The sequence below is a fragment of the Anas acuta genome, chromosome 17, assembly GCF_963932015.1.
Source record: "Anas acuta chromosome 17, bAnaAcu1.1, whole genome shotgun sequence".
Lineage (NCBI taxonomy): Eukaryota > Metazoa > Chordata > Aves > Anseriformes > Anatidae > Anas > Anas acuta.
Window position 1 is genome coordinate 13,488,673 of NC_088995.1, and position 14,516 is coordinate 13,503,188.

The 14,516-nt window shown below is 35.6% G+C and overlaps 1 protein-coding gene across 19 annotated transcripts in view; it reads left to right on the top strand.

The window, feature by feature from the left end:
- RIMBP2 (RIMS binding protein 2) overlaps positions 1-14,516 on the top strand; it is a 159,631-nt gene that overhangs the window by 96,545 nt on the left and 48,570 nt on the right. For all 19 annotated transcript variants that reach the window (XM_068654282.1, XM_068654284.1, XM_068654289.1 and 16 more), the window contains 3 exons: positions 184-273; positions 5,783-5,905; positions 11,707-11,811. In XM_068654282.1, the coding sequence (XP_068510383.1) occupies positions 184-273; positions 5,783-5,905; positions 11,707-11,811 (318 nt within the window). The remainder of the gene's footprint in view (positions 1-183; positions 274-5,782; positions 5,906-11,706; positions 11,812-14,516) is intronic.

Consider the following 14,516-nt stretch of genomic DNA (forward strand, 5'->3'; position numbering starts at 1 on the left):
CCAACTGTAATTGCAAGCTAATCTGCTGCTTCTGCACCTTCAGTGCCTTTGGCTGTGTGCCTGATACTACTCTTAATAGTATGTTAATACCAAATAATGCAAAAACATTGCTTCCTTAAGAACTTAATAGGATATACTGTAATGGAGATAAATGGCCTATAACACCCTTTATTTGTGTTTTAGAAAAATGAACTGAAGGATGATGTGCAAGAAACGAATCGCCTGAGCCTTCAGTATGCAAGTGTGTCCCACAAAGCACTGCAATATGACCAGGTAACACCATAAGCACAAAACTCATACATTCATTTGTTACAGGAATCAGGCTACAAAGTGGATAAAAATGGACAGTCCCTTCTGATTTGCTTTTTTCTGCTTGAAAACATAAAATATTTCAATTAAGAAAGGTTACAAAAGTGTATTTTACAAACAAATGTTATTTTCAAGTGAAAAGGTAAGATACTGATGGGCTTTAGAGAGTTGTGTTATTCCTCTGATGAATCTTCTCTTAGTATCATAAATTAATATTAGCCTTCGGGGAAAAAAAATAAAAAAAAAAAAGACTTTTTCAGTGATTTTGATAAGATTTGATTGAAAAATCTCTGCTTTTTTCTGAGAAATGTTGACAGAAAGGATTGCTAGCTAGCAGTGTTTTTTTATTCCCTTCTGCATTTTTCCATTGCATTTTTTAATTTCTCAGTAAAATATTGAAACGCTGCTGTCCAGCAGTAATTTTCACAAATTCTGATTAACAGCTGTTATTTTCCCTGTAGCATGGCATATGGCATAAGTCCATGTCTCAGCTATTCCAAGTCCTGATTATAAAAACATTTTAATAGCAAGTATTTTTCTTCTTTTTTTTTTTTTCCCCCTTCCTGTTACAGGACAAAAGATGTCTTCTTAGCTACAGTGATTGTGTCTGTGGCAAATACTGCATTGCATGAGTAGCATGGGAGAAGAGGCTGATGTGCCTTACCTTATCACATATGCATTCAGTGGAAGAAACATCATGAACCAGCCACTTTACAAGACTACATATAGCTAAAAATAAAACTCCAATCTGGGATTTCTACAGGGCTTAAGTGAGTTGCTCAGCAACCTCATTCACATCAGAAAAGCTGTAACTCATATAGCCTTTGATGAAAGCCCATCCCCAAACCTTGCAAAACAGTGGTAGCTGCATGCTTTGATATCTCTGATGTGTACATGTCACTGTGTAGCCCAGTGCTGAATTTCCAAAACAAACAAGGTCTGATTTAGTCCCCAATACAAGATAAATTACTGAGATTCAGAAATAACTATGACTAAATTTTGTATGTAGCACCTGGTATCAGAGCAGACCTGAATTTCTCGTTGGTGAGGAAAGTAAATTATTTTTATATAAAAAAGAAGTGCAATAATACTTTATGTTAGGAGGAAGCCATGAGGATCATAGCATGCTTAATTTTATTCATCCATCTGTTTAGAATTTCTTCCTCTCCTAATGTTTTTCTCTTACCTTTGTTGTTTACACATCACCCTTTCTATTTAGTTCACAAGTCACATAAAGTCAGCTTTATATTTTAGCTGACATAGAAACAGCATGCAGCACTAATGCAGTGAAGGGTCAGTACATTGGTGACACCTTTTACAATCAGAAAGTGAGGAACCATGTGGTTAATAATACTTGTTATGGGTAACATTTGTATCTTATTAAAAGTGAAGAGCTTGAGATGCATTGAAAATCCTAGTAAAAACAATTTAAAATATAAGGTATAATGTCAGCATTAGTCACATTAACCACTAAATTAGTAATAAAATTACCTTTTACTATTACAGTGTCAGGATTTGTCTATTTGCCTTACTATGGGTGTTTGTAAAATAGTGCTAAAGTCACATTGGAAACATTCTGGAAGCCTGTGCCACTGATTTAATATCACAGCCCTAGTAGGATCAAAGACTTCCTTTAAGCATACCCTCCCACCTTCAACAATTTTAAGAATATGCAAGAGAAGAGAATGTTAGCAAACCTTATGTGTTCCTATGTGCCTAATAAGTTTTCTGAGGGAATGATCCTCTCCCCCCCCCCAATGCACATATAAAATGAGGCTGAGGGATGGATTGTTTGTGCAGTTTAGATTACTTTTAAGAGTGTGAAACTATACAAACATGAATGTTGAGGTCAGAGCAGAATTCTAACAGAGTTAGGGCTCAGCCCTGAAGGAGAAAACCTGCTTAAAATAGTTTGTTGTTCTTCCCCCTTGAGAGCTGGACTAAAAAACAGGCCAACTTTATCCAAGCAAATGGGGCTGGGAGAATGTTTATGCATTCTGCTGCGTAGCACAGATAAAAGTACTGCTCATGTATGCACAATGTAGTTGTTGAAATTTAGCTCTGGAAAGGAGCAGGTATGAGTTGTGCTACTTTTAAATCCACAAAATAAGACTAAAGTTTTACTGAATTTATGCAGTATTGTGTTGTCACTCTGCATAACAGAAACAGAATTGCATTCTTGAAGTGGAGTAATTGTGAAAAGATTTTGTATCCTTAGAATTGCTATGACATTGGCATTTGACTTGTTTTGTTGCTCATCTGAATATGTATATGTTAGTGTTTTTATATAAAAAGAGAATAGGCATTATTTATTCAGAGTTTATTTTTACGATGCCTGAAATCATACCATTTTCACGGTAGTTTCTGAATCATCTTTTCTAAACAATATCAGTGGTGTGAGAAGTTAGCATGTCACCAAAGCCTAGAATTAAGGCCGAAGGTGCCTTTCTGTATTCAGCCACAGTAGACATAGCTCAGCACCTGTGGTTTATGTACAACACAGTAAATTGTGAGTGGCGGAGAACATTTTTCAGTCTGAGCATATCAGTGAAGAAAAACTATAGTTCACACAGAAGGAAATTGTCTTTCACCAAGTGGAGCTTAGCACTCTCATATAACAAAACAAAACAGTAGTTTACTTTGCTGATTTTCAATGACTGTTTTCTGGATTTGAGTTCAGAAAGTGGAACATACTTCAGCAGTATTCGTAACTGACTCAAATGAGGGTACATTTAGTAATTGGGAAGTCACAGGATGAAAAATAAATTGGTTGATGCATTGAACAGAGAAACATAACAGATCAAAATGTTCCCTAAGTTTCTGTTGTGAAATTAGAACTGTTTATGATGGCACTCTATTTAGGTCAACTGTTTTTGCCACTGGGAATATTGATGTTTTGATGTGTTCTGTGTGTAATTCAAGTTCACGCATATCCCATATGCTCTAACACAGCCTGCTTGGAGACAGCATTACATTTGTGTTTAACAACAGATTTTGCCCAAAACCAAACCAAAACAAATGATAGATTCATCAGGTTTTATGCTGGGTTATATAAATATATAGATCACACCACTCTGTGATACACAGTATTCAGAAGGAAAAAGCCCTGATAGGAACTTCTGCAGAAATATTTAAAGGTGCTAAAATTATGAAGAGTAATTATTGGAAGGCAAATAGTAGAATAGGTCGTGTTATTTCCAACCTGGAAAATGAAAATGTACACAGAACATTGTTCAAAAACTTATCTGCTTAAAGAGAACATAGAAAGTCAGATTATCACTTGGGTGGTCCTATATTTCAACTAATCTAGGTATGTGCTTTGTGATCCTGAATGAAAATCCTGAGAAGATGTGTTAATTATCTGTGGTTTTATCTGTTCCTACTTCCCAAATTACATAAGCAGCCTGATACGTACTGTTTGTTGCTATAGACTCATCTCTGCCAATGGGGAAGAACACATAGCAGAAAGATACCGTGCTCACTAGCTCCCTAGAATTATTCAGACTACTCTGACTACGAAGATTTAGAAAACACTTCACAGGAGTAGTCAGTATCAACGATTTCAGAGACAGAGTAAACCAAAGCCTGAGTAAAATTACCTTTTCTTGAAACTTAGTCAAAATTTTGTACTTCATTCATTCTCAGTAAATTAACTGTCACCAATGATAACGAACTTGCATTGTTGATGCTGATACCTCATTGCTTCCTTTTTCCAATTCCTTATTCTTCAACAATATGCACTGACATATCTAAGCAATGAAAGACAATACAAAGGATGTGGGAAGTTAATAGATTCTGAAAATCCATTTTCTAATAGTTTCCTTAGCTATAAAGAAATGAAGGAAGAGGAAAACAAAAATCTATGCATGGAAAAAAAATCCCGAGGATGACAATAATTGCATCAGTTCTTGTGGAAAACATGATTTGTTCTGTTCTCTTATTTCTTTTTTTTTTTCTTTTTCTTTTTTTTTTTTTCTAGTCCACTGAACTCTAAAGTTCCCTATTACAAAGACAAATATGAGGGCTGGCTGCAACTGTTTAGATTATTTGGTCCATGGAAAAATTTGCAAATTAACAAACTGGAGCCAAAAGGCGAATAGAAAGGCTGAATCAGTTTCCAAAACATCACTTTAAAAAAAACCTCTCAGAGATACCCATGTCAGAGATCGCTTATTGCCTTTCATTCTTTAAAAATATGAAATTACAGTAATTAGAAAAAAAGAGCTTGACACTTCTTTAACAAAAGTTAGACTGAACGATGAGCTGCACCAAGATTAAAGCAAGCCAATGTGTTTTCCCAATACTTCACATGCTTTGTTAGTCCTTTGTCAGTAATAATCCCAGCATCATTCGTGCTTCCATTAACTGCGTTGCAGTTAGCAAGGGAAAACAGATAATGCTTGGAACATTGTTCACTAAAAATACTATGGTTCTTTCTTTTGCCTTCTGACATCCTATTAACATTGCAGAGAAGGGAAGAGCAGTATTTATGAAATAGCACATGAACACTATCTATTTTTACCTAGGTATCTGTTAGTGATGGGTTTTCATTCTTAAAGTAAACATTGCTGCTCTTGATACGGTACGAGCTAAAAGAATCTTAGTGTTACATATCAGTGTGGGACATAAGCTCATAAAATGCTTAGGTTATTTCTTATAAATCAGACTTTCAGCTGATATAAATTAAAGAAAGGACTTTTCCATAGCAGGATAAAGTAGTTCAATCTTTTGTTTTCTTATTTTCTGTGTGTGTTTATAAAATAATCACTATAACTGATGAGTCACAAAATCCTGTATAAAAGGAGTTATTCATACTGCAATGGTTAAGATAGCACCACACAAATTAAGCAGGAAAACAAATCCTACTATGACAAGTATCTGTCCTTTAAAAAACTGCTGTATGCAAATATTTTAAGGGAGAGCAAGGGTTGCATAGTAATACCTGTTTCTGAATTGTATGGACACATTTAAAATAGTAGTGTAGGCTGATTATGCACCATAATACATTTGATTCTGTTCTGAAGTTAAACTAAAAAGTAGTCCAGGAAAACACATAAGTTTTATACATATGAGTTATTTTTCTATCTGCACTTTAGATACCTGTCTCTCTTTATAGTACATCCGTCTTTGATGCCTCTGAGATCCAGGGAAATTGGGAATTGTTTGATTATCATTTATTTTGTTTATTATATAGTATATTTATTTACCTTTGCTATCTTTATGCATAACTACAACTTCATTGCCAGGTTTTAGCTCCTTTCAAAAGAAAATGTTCCACAAATACGGGTACATGAGATGCACACAATTCCATCGCTGAATATTCCCTTCCATTTACCTTTTATATTTCTTCCCTATTTTCTTTTAACTTCTTTTCTTTTTCCATTTTATAATGCAGAAATGGTGTTTATGTCAGTTATATTTTTCCCTTCATTAATTAGGTCTTTGGGGAGTAATCACATTTTTATTTTTCTAGGTGAAATCAGACTATGACCATCTTAGAGAAACCCTTATCAGAGTGACCAAAGAACGAGATTTGGCTGTAAAGGGAAAACACCAGCTCCAAGCCAAGCTGGAGAACTTAGAGCAGGTCCTAAAGGTATGTATAATGCTGTGAAGTCCAACGATCCAGTACTTCTATCACTTGTGCGAGTCACAAAAGCATAAGTGCATTGCAAACAAGAGGCCTGAATGCCTCTATTAATTATGATAAAAAGTATGGAATATGGTAGGCCAAGTACCTACAAGGGATTTCAAACTATCAGGAGGAGAGAGATCTTTATCTGACACTCTACAAGAAATGGGATGGAGGTTTTCACTGTGTGGTTACTGGAGGCAAATCAAGATGAGAAAGAGGAACAGGATGGTGAGTGAGTATGCTGTTGAAGGAAACATGAGAAACTTCCATGATATTTTCCTTTAAAGAGGGCTTTGTCAGCCAATCTATCTTGTTGCAAAATATTACTGTGACCCTGTGAAACAAGCTGTTGGTACCAACTCGTATTACTTGTGTGGAATTAATCCAGTTATCAGGACAGGGTTGAAAAACCTGCTAGTCTTATTAGAGAAGTCTTATTTAGAAAGAATTAAAGTCATCCCACCTGGTACATCCCACCTGTCTTTTAACATGCTTCTAGAGAATATAAGCATGTTGGTGTCTAGCCACTCTCGTTTTCTTAGATATTCAGTTGCTTTCACATCATCAATTTGGTGCCTCCTTTTCAACTTGGAAAAAGTCAGCAATGTATTTTGAATCACAAGTGTATTTATTATTCAGTAGAGGTTTTACTGTGTAGTTGAAGATGCTGTCCTTCTCTTTGCCTGGTTGTATATTGTACATAATGCCATAGAACAAACTTATTCCATGAAATAGGATAATTCACCAGGTGAATCTAATAAAGATGAGATGATGGGGTAGAGTAAGGGTAAAATTCACTGGGAAAATTGAATCAGCCAAGAGATTATCACTTATCAGCTAATGCAAGGGGGCAATTAGTTGTACATTTTGAAACAAAATGCACAAATTTCTAGTGGTGGGAAGGAAAAAGTGCTCTGCTAGGAAACAACCAAATTCCCCAAGTGTTATTGGCAAAATAAAGATGTAGGTGAAACTTTTAAGGCAAACCTAACAGATGGATCAAGAGTAATGTAGAAGAGTCTGAAAGGTCACTTACAAACTACAAGCTGGTGTCCAATGAGAATGGGTAGAGGGAACTAGTAGAAGGAAGCATATGACATGTTAAAAACACTGATTTAAATAGAAAACTGTTTCCAAGTTTCTTTAGTGTAGCATATATGGAAGTTGTGATGGTGAGAGTTGCCACTAAGTCATACTTGGACAAGGGTTAAGCAACTAAGATTAGTGAAGATAGATAGATATCAATACTGATAACAATGTCATGGAGTTACACTATTTTATCAGTAAAAGAACTGCACTGATGTAGACTACAGCAAAAATTTTTGAGAGAGAAAATGCTTGTAAACTCCTCTCTGCACTTCAGAGCATTCAGAAAAATGCACAATATGTTTGTCTGGTAAGAGTGGAGCATTGATCCAGTGCTGAACCTTTCTTGACAGGCTGTCAAATAGCTGCTTATTTTTCATCTTCTCAAATGCCAAGTTTTACTTGTCCAAACTGCTGAAGTAGCAACTAAAGGAGGAATGGATAACCTGAAACTGGGGGGAGTTGGAAATAAAATTTACTGGTCTGAGATCTTAAATTTCAAGCAAGATTTTTCTTGGCAGAATGTTTTAACAATACTAACTGCCTTCAGCCAATGCTTGCACGAGCACAATCACTTATATAAAATATGATTTGTCAATGACTTTAAACTCACAACAGGCTCCCTCTAAAAGAGGAAAAATAGTTTTGCTGTTGGCTGCATTAGAATATATGTGGCTTTTGGAGATGATTGCAGCGATGAAAATAACTGGTGGTCTGAATTTTGAGAAGGAGGGATTTTATTTTTGGCCTGTTGCACTGGTAAATACATGGTTGAAACCCTCTCTCAAGCTTTATTTGATATTGCTCTAGAGATGAGGTGAAGGTTTTGCAACTATAGATGGAAATAAAGGGTAACTGTTACCTCCCTCTTTCTGAGCCTCCAAAGGGTTATCAAAAATGAGCTGACTGCTGCATAAACCAACTTATTCCGGGGACTTCTAGAAAATCCAAGCTACTGAAATCACATACTAGGTAATGCCAAAGAGGGTTAACTATTATGTGTATTGTGCAGTGTGGCTTATCAATATGCCATTTACCTTTGAAGAATTAGCACCAATGGAATAAACTTATTATTATGTGCAAATAAGAAATAGCTGTAGTGGTAAAGAAAAATTAAACTGCATAACTGAGTAGGAGAGTGATACACTGCTGTCTCTCTTTAGACTAACATGACTTTTCCCAGGAACAAGCAGGAAGTTTTTCTCTAGCACTGGAAGGTAATTCACTTTTTCTGTTGTTTCCTTCCTTTTCTTCTGGGGAATACAAAACTTCTATACTGAGTGGTATATTGGAGTTCTCTCTCTTGAGTACAACCCTTCTGATCTGGCAGAATACCTTGCGCAGACTTGAAATCCTAAATCTCATCTTCAGCACTAAAGCACACCCAAACAGATGCAGATTATTTCATGTGTGCCCCTCATATGCTCAGGAAATTAGTGGTTTGACAAATGGTTTGCAGCTTTCCAACCACTAGTAAATTTTGCAAAATACTTAGCCTAGTTTCCCTGTCAAAAGAGAAATACAGTTACACCTTCTGTTATCTCAGGGAGGTATCAACAAAGCTGAAAAGAGAAGACGAAGAACTGCTGAATTAGCTAACTTCTGAGAATCTTCACAATGCCTCTCACACAGAACAGTACTGATTTTCTGACATGTTCAGCCAGCTTCTTCCATTCATGTCAGTGCAATGGTGTGCACACATCTGCAAGTGCAGATGACAAGTCCTTTGAGCAGTGTACTTGGGTGAAAATTAAATTTGCTCCCCATTCAACATCATGTACAAGTTCTGTCTCATTACAAGACTCTAGTACTTCAAAGCCTTTTGAGCTTGTTTTAACATTGGTTGGTTGCACATTTTAGAAGTGTAAAAATCTCTGCTATAGGATGTAATGGGTTTCTGTGTTTTGTTTGCAGCTGTAGGCAGTACAGTGTGAGGAATGAGAGGGCTGGAGCTAGGATGGGCTATTCATTGCCACATCCTTCTGCTGCACATGAGGAAGCTGGAAAAACAATAATTGGTTTTTGATTAAAAAAAAAAATGGGGTCCTTAGAAGCCATTTCAGAAACATTTTATTCCAGACAGCTGTCTAGCTGAGCGGTTTAAATGAAAATAAAGATATCGACGGTATCATCAGTTCATTTTCTGCTCCATAGTAGGATTCCTGCCTTTGATCTGAAAGATGCACTTAAAAGGTTCCTTCCTCACACTTACTTTGAAGGATAGAGGGTTATTCACCTTTTTCTTTATTTTAATATGAAGCCCTTACTGTGTTTTTCTATACTTGTGGATTTGCTTTCTGATGTTAAAATGATGTTAGAATAGCATTATTAGGACCTGTAGAAAGGAAGAAAGGATGCAAAAAGGGAAGTGCAAATTTATGTGCTTAGGAAGTTCTAACCTGCCTCACATTAAGAATGTCGGTAGCATGAACAAATGGATGGCCACTACCTACCTGCTGGTGGCAATGTTATCATCATGGAAGTCAGTTCTGAAGGAAGAAGCAGAAAGAATTTGGCAGCTGAGATCTTCCTCCCTGATACTCTTCTACTGATCACTGCAGTCCTCTTCCATTCCTGTAACCTATTCCCCTCAGGCTTGGAAGAGGAAATGACAGCAGCTGATGTGTGGATAGGAAGTGCAAAACAGATTTGCAGACAAAACCAATTTGTGAGCAGAGTGGGAGAGGAGGAGCGGATTCTGGTTTCAGGGAGATTTAATTGCTGTGCAAAGGAAGGGACAGATGCTGGGGTGAAGAGATCTGTGCTCCTTTAAATACTAACTAGATCACAACAGTACTGAAACACTGAGAGAGACTTCTAGATTAGCATAGATGACGAAATGGCCTTAAAATCTGTGAACTGCAGATCACTACATACATATTTTGGGAAATAGAACAATTAAAAGCAGGGGAGAGTCACAGATCATGTTTCACAATCTGTTTCTTCATTACATTTATAGATTCACTGTATGGTCGCTATTATTAATTGATCTCTGCAAAGGATTATAAATGTTCTGTAGTAGTTTCTGTAAAAGTAGTAAGAATTTTAAAGTACCAAAATATGCTGTACAAAATCTGTTACTGAATCTTGAGAATGTGAAGTGAGACCTCTATTTTTTTTTTTTTGATAGTTAAAATGTTTATAGAGTTGCTGTCTGAAAATTACTTGACTGCATCACTGTTTCTTGAATATAAGAAATGATGCTCCATCAGTATCAAGTTTTACATGAGACTTGATGGAAGCTGCTGAGCTCAGTAAATGTATCCTCATGCCAATTTAAATGATGAGTAGTGCTCATTAGCAAAACAGGTTATGCTCATTCAGATGAGATGAGAATTGGAACCATTACTTTTGGTCATTATTAAATACTCAAAATAGATATTACCTAGAAATAAGTCCATTTTTCCTTTGTATAATATGTACAGTTCAGAAGTGTCTACAGCCAAAGTACTGAATCCTTGCAAAAAGTCCTAGAAAACAAGCCATAGCTGAGAGTCAAAAGTGATTAATTGCAAAGCCTTCTTTTGTTGTTATTCAACCAACATATCATATAAATAAACCCCAGGCAGAGCCCAGGTGGAGTACTGGAGACAATTCTGCTTTCTTTGCAAACATCTAGATTGAGAGAAGTCAGCCTCACTGTTCTATCCTTCTTTGTTTTTAGTAACATGTAGCAGAGAATTACAGCTCATTAAAGGTTACGATATGAAAGGTTAATATGCTGGATAAAAATTTCTCTTGTACACAATAAGAAATGTTTTGGCCTGTTCTTGTCTATTGCAGCCATATACTTCAGTTTCCAAGTGCTGATTCCTAGTAGGTTTCTGTGTAATAACTCATGGTGCTGCAGATAAGGCATTGTATCTCTGCTCTGGGAGCGTTAGAGAAAGAATATACAGTTCTTGAAAATAAAAATCTGTAATACCCATTTTGCCAGAGAAGAGATCAGAATCTATAGAGATCTTTCTTAACTCCCATTTATTAAACAGGCTGTTGGAAAGTTATAATGCTATTGAGAGAATAATATAACTTGTAATGAAAAAGATTTCTATCTACAGAGTGTCTTGACATTGTTCAGCTTGTGCTTTTCCCAAGAACCATGTCTCATACTGCTTTGAACCATGAGTAGTAACTGTTCTTCAAACTTTTTAAAGTACTGTCTAGTGACTTTTGTCCAAATCTAACAGTTTTAGTTTCGCTTTCTGTAATTCACTGTAATTAATGATCAGAGATTAGCAAAGGTAAACTATTTCTTTTGGGTCATCATTTGGAAAGCAAATCACAAACCATATCCTAGATAAAGAGTCCTTTAGGGAACTGTCAAGCAAATTTTTTTCCAAGCTTAATTTTTCAGCACAATGCCATATATAAGTATGTATCTAATGGCTAAAATGGGTTCTGCTCACTTGTGCATCACAGAGGCCATACTGCAGGTAATGACAGTCATATCTTCTGAAAGAGACTGCTGTCAAAATACCTGAGCTTAGCATTGGCAATATGCCTCTTAAGGACTGGTCAAATTAAAACCCTGTTCAGATTCCCCCTTGTTTGTCAGTGATACCAGAGTTTTTTATGTTGAGATGAGCATCTGCATGTCTGTGAATGGCAGCATGTTTGGCTACAGGGAGAGTATGTTGAAGTCTCCTGATAGTTTTGTTTTCTTTTCTTTAAAACAGCATATGCGAGAGGCTGCTGAACGGCGGCAACAGCTGGAATTGGAGCATGAGCAAGCCTTGGCTGTTCTCAACGCCAAACAGCAGGAAATTGAACTCCTGCAGAAGGTAAGTGACAAAAGGGAAAGTAAAGTTTAACAGCAAATTAGAGAGCACAGGTCACAAAAATCTCTTGATTTAAAGGAACTTAATCCAAAGCTTCCAAACTGGTTCCTAGCTCCCTTCCCCCTCCCCCAGTTCCAACCTATCTTAATTTCTTCCTTCCTCCCTTTTTGTTTGGCTCAAGAATACAAGGATATATTTGGTTTCCTTAAATGTCAGAAATGAATCCAGTCTTAATTTCATGTTAATCAAAATACAGAGAATTGAACATTCCCATGACAGTTTGATTACCTGGAACAGTTAGTCATTCTCACTGACACATTAATGTTTTATTAGGATTTCCTTGGCTTCCAGTCGCTGGTGATTCTCATTACTTTACTACACTAAATTAGTTTGAAGTAATTCCTAGTCAAGGTCCTTACATGTTGCAGTTGATCTGTTTCTTAACTAAACTGTTAAGTACCTCATTGCCAAGCTCATTCTCTAATTTGAAAATCATTTCCAAGACATTTTTTATCACAGTGCTACTTCTCAGTTTTCATTATAATTTATAAAAACATGCCACTGAGTTTCAATTTTGCCAAAGTCACTTAAAGTTGCATTTGTCTAAATACAAATGTTGATGTTTCCAACTGTTTGAGTTGGAAAAAATACAGAAATAATAATGCCAATGATAGTTTAAGAATTGATATGGACAGACTTTCTCAGCACAATAAAAAAAAAAATGTATAAAGATGTAGTTTTTTTTGAAACAGAATGTTCCATTTTACCTAATTAAATCTTCCAGTTAAATTTCTTTTAGTCTTTAACAAATAATCTTTTTAGGCATATTTAAAAATACTATTTATATAGTATTTCTATATAGAATTTATAGGATATAGTATTTCTATAAATATTCAGCTGCCATCATTTGAACTTCCACATGAATTTTAAACTTAAATTTCTTGTCAAAACAAAGAAACGAAGGAAAGGTGCAACTTTTCTTCTTGCTAATTTTTTTGTTACATTCTTCTACTAAATCTGAATCTGAATTATGTTTCGTTTTTCTTGTTGTTGCTATAGACTGGCATCAAAAGTTAAATCTCCCTCATACTGTTCCTCCAATCATTTATTATTTTTTTTTGCTAAGCTTTAGCACAATAAATAGACATTTAAAAGCACAAACAAGATTGTATTATATTTGGTATTTTGTTGAATGTAACTAGATGGCATCTGTAGCCTGTGATTATGATAAAATTCTTTTTCAGTGGATCTCAAGTAGCATGGAATATAAGATCACTTAGGTGTCTGTGTTGCAGTCTATTCTACCTTGTAGACAGATGGCCAAGCTAGTTTATTACTTGCAGTTCTCTATGTGTGGTTGTGGAGATGAGCACCAAGACTAGTTTGTCCTGCTTTTGCCTCTAGATTGCTGGTATCCAGTACATTTCCTTTCAACATTACAATGTGGTGTATACTTTCAGAAGAGTCATTTAAATAAATCACATACCTAAATAACTGTAATACCTTGCTTCCATAATTAACAGGGATTGCTGCCTCACATTTCATCCAGAGCTGACCTCCCAATGTGCCTAGTAAATGTGTTACATTCTTTTTTTATTATTATTATTTTTTATTATCTAATTACATGAAAAAGTATTGTGAAATGAAAGCTGTAACTGCAGGCATTAACAGGATGATATTTTGACATTTCACCACATATCTTGTTACTGTTGTAAAGTTGCTGATGAATTACAGAAATGTAGGTGTTAAAACAATGCACATTACTAGTACAGTTCAATGCATTTCCTGTCATATTTTGATATTATAAATAAAAATTCATTCTGTTTTTAATGTACATGCAGACTGTTCAGACTATCAACCTAAAAGGAAGAACATAATATTGTTCATCCAATTTTTGTGCTGATAGGGAATCAGATGGTCTTTTTCTCCAACAAAGCCTTAATATAAGACAGAATGATGAAAAAGAGAGATAGCTATTGACACAGCTTTCCTAATCATTTATCAAGAACTCATATTCTGATTTTATAAAACTTGTAATGATGGATAGCACAAGGCTTTCTATTACCTGCCATCATATTTTTGCTAATGCTTCTGGAGCCAATATTTTATCACATACTAGTAATAAGATTTATTACTGTAGTACAGGAAGAAATATGACTGTGCTTGCAGGGGTAAAGCAGGCTTTATTACCATGCATGACAGTGAAGAATAGTTCAAGTATGTGTTGTGGGTTGTGACTTTATGGTCTGACCCAGCTTCCATTCAAAATAACTGAATATGGTAGCCCATGTGGAAAAATGTCTTTCATTGCAGTATCTGGCCCATTAAATTTTGTGGCACTGCCCTCTGCTAAACAGTTTGAAGACATTTCTCTCATGAGGAATGAGCAGGATATGGTCTTTGAGATACAGTAAAAAGAATCCAAGGGGCACAGTTTGTGCATTGCATTGACATCAGCATAATGCAATGGTTAATAAAAAAAACGTGTTGCTCATCTTGGGCAAGCGTCAATAAAGAAGATAGTGAAAACTTAAATGGAAGTAAAGTGAGGGTAGCACAAAGTTACTGAATGCTAGTTTTTTGTAGTTTTAAGGCTTATACTTCTGGCCAAATTTGATAACTTACTTTCTGATCTACATATAATAACAACTTCCTACTCTCATTTACTCCCTCTTTTCTTCTTTGGCTCAGTTGATTGAACTCGAAAT